This window comes from Vipera ursinii (genome assembly GCF_947247035.1).
Source record: "Vipera ursinii genome assembly, chromosome: 12".
NCBI classification, from domain to species: domain Eukaryota; kingdom Metazoa; phylum Chordata; class Lepidosauria; order Squamata; family Viperidae; genus Vipera; species Vipera ursinii.
In genome coordinates this window covers 8,882,309-8,891,729 of record NC_139525.1, presented here as the reverse complement: position 1 = coordinate 8,891,729, position 9,421 = coordinate 8,882,309, and the positions used below count along the sequence as shown (strand labels likewise).

General features: G+C 42.7%; 1 protein-coding gene across 1 annotated transcript in view; it reads left to right on the top strand.

Moving 5' to 3' along the window:
* Positions 1-5,485: 5,485 nt before the first annotated feature.
* Positions 5,486-9,421, top strand: part of XPNPEP2 (X-prolyl aminopeptidase 2) — a 28,888-nt gene continuing 24,952 nt past the window's right edge. The window contains exons 1-2 of the mRNA XM_083371988.1: positions 5,486-5,983; positions 7,896-7,969. Of these exons, the coding sequence (XP_083228114.1) occupies positions 5,932-5,983; positions 7,896-7,969 (126 nt within the window). The 5' untranslated portion in view covers positions 5,486-5,931. The remainder of the gene's footprint in view (positions 5,984-7,895; positions 7,970-9,421) is intronic.

Here is a 9,421-nt window from a genome sequence, read left to right as displayed (position 1 = left end):
CCAGGGCATAAAATGAAGTGCAAGCTGACTCAAGCTTTCTAAGAAAACAGACATCCAATAAGGGAATTTGTTAGAAATTCTGTTTACATATATATCACCACAGATCAAACAAAGAGTACCATCACCATGTGCTTTACTGCTCAACTGTTTTAACTGTAACAGGAAATGGGAAACTCTACTTAGGGCAAAAGAATATAGAGTACATATGCCATAGATTCATACTTGTAAACACTGCCACCTCCTGGCTGAATACTACTGTAGTTGTTGCACAAAAATACATTCCATCAATGATTTCCAACAAAATTAATTTGACTCTCCCACTCCCTCAGTTTTACCTTCAATTGTCGCTGGGAACATCTCAATTCTTCCATGTGAGGATTTGATTTGGACTAATAACCTTTCAGCTTATGCATTGGTTGCTATTAATATTTTTTATTTTTAAAATATTTTAAACCCTGTTTCCCCCTTTTTTCCCCAAAAAAAGTTTGTATTTTTAAAAAGACAAAAAAGGGACAGCATTTGGGGTAGTATAATCATTTGTCCCCTGTAATATTGTCATTTCCAATATTAAACATTAAAAAAAATCATATAAACCGCATATAACATTAGAACAATAATCTTTGCTGACTCCCAATTGAAGTCTTTGCCCTTTGGAAGGACTCTGCTCTTGCTATTTTCACTCCCTGAAACTGCTGACGCTTTCTGAGAAAAAGAGATAAGCAGCGCAACCAACCCAGTTGTAAAGCGCTATCAAACTTTCATTCCGTGCGGCTTAACATGGTCATTGACATACAGGTAGTCCTCGACGCACGACCACAATTGAGCCTCAAATTTCTGTGCTTAAGCGAGACATTCGTTAAGTGACTCTTCTCCCACTTTGAGACCTTGCTTGCCACCGTTCTTAAGTTGAATCACTGCCGTTGTTAAGTTGGTAACGAGGTTGTGAAGTGAATCTGGCTTCCCCATTGACTTTGCTTGTCAGAAGGTCGCAAAAGGGGATCACGTGACCCCTGTCATGAATACGAGTCAGTTGCCAAGCACGCGAATTTTGATCACGGGATCGCAGGGATGCTGCAAACAGTCATAAGTGTGAAAAACGGGTCAGAAGTCACTTTTTTCTCAGTGCCGTTGTAACTTTGAACGGTCGCTAAATGAACTGTTGTAAGTCTGTACTAACAAATTCACTCTGTCTTTACGGGTGAGTCACATAGATTGCCACATGCCTCCTTTTAACCCAACAGTTTTATTTTATCTTTCTCAGCGCCTCTTTCATTTGCACTAAAAGACTTTTCAATTTCGCTGAAATCATGTCGTTAAAAGGCTTCGGTGAGAGAGGCCATTTGTGCAGACTTGGAAATGGATTCGGAGAGAAGGCTGCACTGTAAAAGGAAAGAAATGGGCCACCCACTCTCCTGCAAAAAAAAAAGATACAAAAAATGATCAAACAAGACCATTACGACACAAAAAATACACAAATGAATCTAAATCTACCGCACCACCGGACAGAATGGGGAAAAGCCGTAATCAATCTTAATTACAAAAATGATTGAGTATGTGCCATCGAGTTGATGTTGATTCTTAGCAAAGACAGAGATGGATTTTTCACCATGGTGATCTGTTCCAGATCTGCTTCTTCGGGTCTTCCAAGGTTGCAACCATCAATTCGAAGTTAACAACGGCAACTGGAAAAAAAGTGACTTGTGACCAAAAAAGTGACCTTTTTCAGACTTCACACAACCTTTGCAGCAGCATCTCCGGGGTCATCTGATCAAAATTCAACCTCACGGCAACTGACTCGTATTTATGATGGTTGAAGCATCCTGGGGGGGGCCTCATGGGATCCCCCTTTTGTGAACTTCTGACGAGCAAAGTCAGTGGAGAAGCTTGATTCACTTAAGGACAGTTGGACTATTTTAATGACTACAGTGACTTTCATTTAACAACTGTGGCAAGAAAGAGTGTGACATGGGGCAAACTCACTTAACAAATGTCTCGCTTAGCAACAGAAATTTTGGGCTCGTAAATTGAGGACCAGCTGTAATCTACTGTATTGGGATGTGGGATGTCTGGCTTCTCTGCCCTCTGGAACGGGGCCTCGCCAGAGACCCTGGTTGCTCTTCCTGCATTGAACTCAGAATGTTGCTAAAATTCTGCCTGTCCTCTGAGACTTTGGTTGGGGTGGGGTGGGGTGTAGATTGATTTATTTTTTTGGTCTCTGATGCCTCTGTTTTCTTCCAACATGTATAATTTGTGTTCTTAATCACTCCTGCTTCTTTGCTTTTAAAGTTGCAAGCTGGCCGCAATCTTTTACCCTCCCTGATTTTATGGTTTTAATGCGGTAAAACAAGAACAACAAAAAAGCAACACAACAAAAATGGAAGCCAGAGATGCTTTTTCATGAGGCAACTGAACTTTCTTGTTTTTCCTTGGAAGGCTTCGCTTCTCATCCAAGAAGCTTCTTCATGAATGAATGAATGAATGAATGAATGAATGAATGAATGAATGAATAAGCTTCTGGATGAGAAGCGAAACGTCTTCCAAGGAAAAAAACAAGAAAATCCAGTTGCCTCATGAAAAAGCGTTTTTGGGACAACCACGACCTGCATGACTGAGAATCTCCATGGACATTTAATGAAAAGGGAAAGCAATACATATTATAAATGAAAATACCCTTAGACTAGAGTGAAGTTTGAAGAAAAAAAAATATGAGGACTATTTTAAAAACTCAAAAAGAATAAACAACGCTCCCCCCCCTCAAAAGAAAATAGAAAAAAAAGGAAGATGTTATAGAGGCTCTCCTCTCTTTCTCTTAGCCTCCAAGAATTTTATGTGGAGTCTGAGGGCCTCTAATTTGTATAAATAAATACATTGTTTATCTTGTTTCTTTTACATGTGTTTTTAATTAACTGCACTTTTTATTGTACAGGGCAGTAAGCATGTGTTTCTATTTGTCCTAATAAGATCAGTAAAAAGAATGACTACAGTTTTTCAGGTTGTGGAAGGCTATTGAAATGCTATTTTCCTAAAGGGAGGAGAAGGAGGAGGAGGAGGAGGAGGAGGAGGAGGAGGAGGAGGAGGAGGAGGAGGAGGAGGAGGAGGAGGAGGAGGAAGAGAAGGAGAAGGAGGAGGACTGTGGGATCCTTGGTGCTCTCTGAGCTTGGTGGTTTTCTTGCAGATGTTTCATTACCAAACTGGGTTATCAGTGCTAGAAGAAAATGGGATTTGTAGAGAGGAGGAATATATGAAGCTATAAAGAAAAGAAACTAATATATACACTCAGAGTTGCTGAGGATAGGTGAGTAGTGCATATAAAGACTTAGAATTGGGCAGCCAGGATAGATTTGTCTGAAGACTGATTAGACAGGAGAGGGGACAAAGAAATCATGCTCTCTACCAGGAAATTCCTCAAGATAGGAGAAATTTAAAAAAGTATCTGAAATATCCTATGGAAAGAACAAAGGAGGAGCAAACTTCACTGAACTGCTTTCACAAGAACATTGTATGTTGAAGAAAACTTTGGGGGCCCCTTCCCCAACTGGAAGAAAGAAGAGAGGGCATCCAGTTGAGCAAAGTACAAACCTAATGGAAATGCAGTAGAAGGCTGGTGCCTACACATCTGAAAAGACACCACATACTGCAATGCTAGGAGAAATCTCCCCACAGTGAGAACCATTAATCAGTAGAATGACTTTCCTCCAGAAGTTGAGCGTGGTCCATCACTGGAGTTTTTAAAGAAGAGATTGGACAACCCTTTGTCTGAAATGGTATAGGGCAGGGGTAGGCAACCTTGGCTCTTTGATGACTCGTGGACTTCACCTCCCAGAATTCCTGAGCCAGCATGGGGGAACTATGGCCCCTTCATGACTCGTGGACTTCAACTCCCAGAATTCCTGAGCCAGCCATGCTGAGGGGAAAGGGAGAGGTTTCCAAGCTGAGCCAGGCTGGCTCAGGAATTCTGGGAGTTGAAGTCCACGAGTCATCAAAGAACCAAGGTTGCCTACCCCTGGTATAGGGTTTCCTGCTTGAGTAGAAGGTTGGACTAGAAGACCTCCAAGGTCCCTTCCAACATTGTTATTCTGAATCAGAATCAGACTGTTCAGATTGATTTGGAAACCACTCTCCCACACAGGTTGTTCAAAAATACTTCTAGCATTATCAAAACCTCATGGGCCAAAGTTCTCCAATGAAAGAGCTTGCCAGTAACTTTAAACATGTTGACTTACATGTTTGGAAGTGAAGCTTGTCAATAATTTCAAGAAGATTGATTTTGGTGGCTTCTGGGCCCCTACTCTATGGAGAAAATAAATGTAGTCACAAGTTAAGATGATATCCATGGAGGCTAAGCCTATCTCTAGATGAAGTCCAAAATCAGAATAGAATAGAGCTGGAAGGGACCTTGGAGGTCATCTAGTCCAACCCCCTGCTCAACCAGGAGACCCTATACCATTTCAGATGAATGGCTGTCCAGTCTCTTCTTAAAAACCTCCTATAATTTTATTTATTAGTTTGAATACATCTTGGTACTGCAAGGGCAGCTGTAATAAATTTAGACTGAAGCACTTGATAATATTCATAGCCGTTTGCCCATCATGAATTTTAGGATAATCTTAGCATAATTTTTCTGATCATCTACAACTAGTTTTTCTTTTTGAGCGGAAGAGTGACCGAAGCTAGCAGCCTGACACATTTTAGATGTTTCTTTTTAAGTAGCACAGCTTACATCTTGATGCAATTTAATCTCATCTTCCTATCTCTCATGCTTTGACCTAAAAACCACTGGTTCCAGATGTTGTGAACTCGCCATTTGGTTGCTGGTCCGCCAGCATCTCTGTTTCCTTTTTTTTTAATTGAACTATTATTTACATACCAATGTTTTTTTAAAAAAATAATAATTCCTTTTCTTTATTTTACTTTTTTTAAAAAAAAAACCCTTCCCCTTTTCAGGCTGGCTGTTTTTATGACGGATGTCATGCTGCTGACTGCCACAAACTTCCTTTTTGTAACGTTCTGCAGCATCCGAGGCAAAGTTCCTTTGTTTATGCTTCGTCCCTTTGAAGTTAGCACCTCCCACTGAAAACTTCGAAGTTTTTCAACCCAATGCTAAAACCAGTTCAACTGGAGTATATTACTCAGGGCAAGACCTCACTCATGGGACTGTTGCCCAGCCTGAAACAAACACAGACTTCCTCCGACTTGATTCTTGCTTGGCTCATCAATTGCATTTTACTTTCCAACGCCCACATTTATACACTGTCGACGTTACCCCCACCTACTTCAGACTCCAAAAACATGACTTGTATGGTTTAAACGCCACTGGGTCAGGGAAAAGGTGGACCATCTCCAGTCCCTCTTAGGACAGCCAGAACTGTCCTGCAACATTCTGGATGATTCCTAGATGTTTGACGCTTCCTTGCTGCACTTTCATAGACTTCATGGTTTACCACCCGAGATCTACAAGTCTCCAGTCCCTCTTAGGACAGCCAGAACTGTCCTGCAACATTCTGGATGATTCCTAGATGTTTGACGCTTCCTTGCTGCACTTTCATAGACTTCATGGTTTACCACCCCAGATCTACAAGTCTGGGCTGCATCCAGAGACAACTGGAGTGTAAATTAAACAATAGATCTGGTTTAGTTGCTTCGCCTGTTTTGTTTTGAAAAAGCAGCATAAAAGCACAGACATTCCGGGGTGGGGGGAATCACTTTCTGACGCTGAAATTTGGACTTTGCATCTCTATCACGTGCTATTTGCTTTATTGGAGAGAACAGAAAGAGAGGCATCGAAAGCCAGATAATCTGGAAGGTTGTTTGGACTGCCTGGACTGCTCTTCCACCTTTCCGACTTTGGCAAGGTTGGACTCTCACCTGGTTGATAGACTAACCTCTTCCTGAGATTCTTCTCTTGGCAACATCACCGGTCTGAGGAAGGACATGGCCCCTGTTTCTTACCTCCTACAAGCCTGGATTTTGCTCTCCCTTCATGGTATGTATGATGGTTTGAGACCTGGACACTCTTTCCTGAAACTGCGAAACCAAGAGAAAGAATGTTCTTCTCATTTGTGTTACTCTCTCCACACCGGTTCTCATGACTTCAGTGGTATGGTGAGTACAGCAAAACTGAATGGACTCATCTGGGTTGATTTGACAGACAACGCAGCAACTAACAGTAAGATTTCTTTGCTGGGCACCTGCTGCGCGTTGCATGGGGCCCTTTTCTGTCGCTTTCATCCCCTTTTCTTAGTTCTGCAGGATCTCCTGATCTGGGGACCGTGGGAAAAGTCTTGCTTAGGTTCACTCCAAAGGACAAAGCAGAAAGACATGGGGTTTGGGGAAATGTTGTTCCCTTATCTGCAATATTAACGTATTATTAATATGAAACCAATCATAGCTAATCAGAACCAGACAACGAGACTGATAGGGCTATTTTATCCCATTTTGAAGTGGAGGAATACAAATTATCTCTGAATGATATTAAGTCCAGAGTCCAAGCTAATTAAAGCTGGAGGAGGTCCAACGTTTTGCTAATCTTCACATATAGTTCTGGCAGGGCCAGCCCTATCATTAGGTGAGATCTAATGGCTAGTTACAGTACCGATACAGTACATTGTCAGAAAACTGGGGAGTATTTGATTCATTAACAAGAGCCTCGGTGGAGCAGTGGGCTAATGCCTCCTTAAGTAACACCAGCTGCCTGCAATCAGTGCAGGTTCGAGTCCCACCAGGCTCAAGGTTGACTCAGCCTTCCATCCTTCCGAGGTAGGTAAAATGAGGACCCAGATTGTTGGGGGCAATAAGCTGACTTTGTAATAATGCCGCTTGGGGGTGTGTGAAAGCCCTAATAAGCAGGCATATACATAGAACAGACATGTCAAACACAAGGCCCGGGGGCCGGATCCGGCCCGCGAAATGGTTTCATGTGGCCCACGAAGCCATCCTGGGAACAGTGAGGGAACGGCCCCCACTGCCTTGGCCCCGGCCCAGAGACCCTCCTCCTGCCAGAGACCCTCAGATCTGTCCCACTCCTGCCCAGGCCCCCATAGGCACCCTTGATGTGAACGATGTAGAGCTGGCCACGCCCACCCAGTAGGCCATACGCACTCTAGCCACGCCCACCCAGTAGGCCACACCCACCCAGGCCACACCCACCCGGCCCCTTGAGGGCAACCGCAATGCTGATGCGGCCCTCAATGAAATTGAGTTTGACACCCCTGACATAGAATGAAGGCTACTGCTAAGCTTGTAAGCCGCCCTGAGTCTTCGGAGAAGGGCGGGATATAAATGGAATTAAAATAAATAAAATAAATATTTGCCACTGCCAAGAAAGGAAACTTGAGAGAAACATTTATGGAATGTTTTGCCTTGACTGCTACAATAAGGCGACCAACCTTGACTGCTCTATATCTTGCATGTGGAGTAGTATCCTAATTTGTTTTGAAAACTTTTCTAACGTTTTAACATGCTAAAACTTTCGCCATATTAAGGTGTGTTAGTCTTCAGATTCCAACTGACTCTATAACTCGCTAAGGAGAAATGATGTTCAAATGTTGCGGTAGCAAACAAGGTCAGATCAAAAGAGAGCAACGTACGTTCGAGCACACTGAATAACATTAAACGTGCAAAATGCACATTTAGTGAGACTCTTTGTTAATGAATTGGATGCTCCTAGTCTTTTTCTTTACAGCAGTCCTTGCAGTCAGACAATCTGCTGGAGGACACTTGGCCCTTTCCAACCTGGAACTGGATGCAAGGGGAAACGTGTGGGTGGTCTCCCCATCCAAAGTCTTGACAAATGGGAATAATGAAAAAGACATGGTTGCAAGGCTGGATGGTGATTTGACCGCTCAAGCCATTCAAAGGAAGCTTGCTTGAATAAGAGGTTTCTCCTTCCATCCTAGGCTGCATCACAAGTTATCCTAAGCAAGCACGCTCTGCATCAGAAGACATAAGAAACTGTACGACTAACCCACAGGTGAGTTCCTGAACTTTACCCCAAAATGTACGTTCTACTAATCTTTATTTTATTTATTTATTAATGGGACTTATATCCCGCCCTATCTCCCGAAGGACTCAGGGCGGCTAACAACAATAACATATAATAAATACAGAAATTAAGATAAAATTAAAATTAAAGGCCTCTGTACAATAAATTAAAATTAAAAATTAAAATAAATTAAAATTAGAGTTAAAAATTGTAAACATAATTAAAATCCCTGTCCTCAGGGGGGAGCTGGTTCCACAGGGCTGGCGCTCCCACAGAGAAGGCTCTTCCCCTGGGGTTCGCCAGCCGACATTGTCTAGCCGACGGTACCCTGAGGAGGCCTTCTCTGTGTGAGCGTACTGGGCGATGGGAATTCGTTCCCGGCAGCAGATGGTCCTGCAAGTATCCCGGGCCTAAGCCATGTAGGGCTTTAAAGGTATGTTAGAACGGCTTCTCTAAAACATAAGGTTTTGGCAGCTTCTGATACCCAAGCTAAGCCCCATCCCTTCTTGTCGGAAGAGGCAACCCAGCTCCACTTTCATAGCTCCCAGGTCCTTCAGGATCGTGCCAATGAAATTTGGGGGGCAAAAATCCCCATTTTCAGCCACGTCTCTCCATTTCTTCGTCTTTACAGCTTAGATAGTAAAATGTTGTGTTCAACTGGTAAAAGAAGGCTTACACATCTATTTTCTGTAAATCAAGGGTGTCCACAGACAGCTGGTCAGAAAAGTGAACTTAATCTTTTTAACTTTGTGTTGTTTTAATCTTTCAATTATTTTTTACTTGTTTTGTAACCTGTAAGCTACCCGGAGTTACCTTGTAGGGAATATGGGCGGCATAATAGATGATGATAGATGGATGGATGGATGGATGGATGGATGGATGGATGGATGGATAGATAAGATGACAATCAAAACCGTATAGCTGAAGCTCTCTGCTCATATTTGGTTTATGGCTGTCTATTATAGAACAAAGGAAAGAAGGAAGGATCCTGCACCTTTTAATGGGGTTCTTTGGGGCTTTGATCACAGGGTTGGGTCCACCATTTTTCTTTCTTGGACCCCTCCCCCACCTACATACCCTGCGAACACCCCTGCCCCAACTTCTAAGAAACAAAAGGGCAAAAATTATTATTATTCTGTTGAACTCGCTACTCCATTACCATATCAAACCTATTTTTTTAAATAAAAAAAATATGGAGGGTAATCAACCCTGAAGCTGTGCATTCTTCTCATAAAACCCCAAGACCCTTTATCAACTCCTAGCTCGGCTCCTAGACTTCGTGGGTGCCCTGTTGTATTTATCTATCGACCATCATTTGTACGCTGCCTGCCTAACCCAACTGATTGGACGGGCCTTGCAGTTCATAAGCCAGGTTATTTTTTTATGACAAGGAAACAGAACTGGTGGTTCATCCTTCTCTAACTTCCCAATCTCACCCTG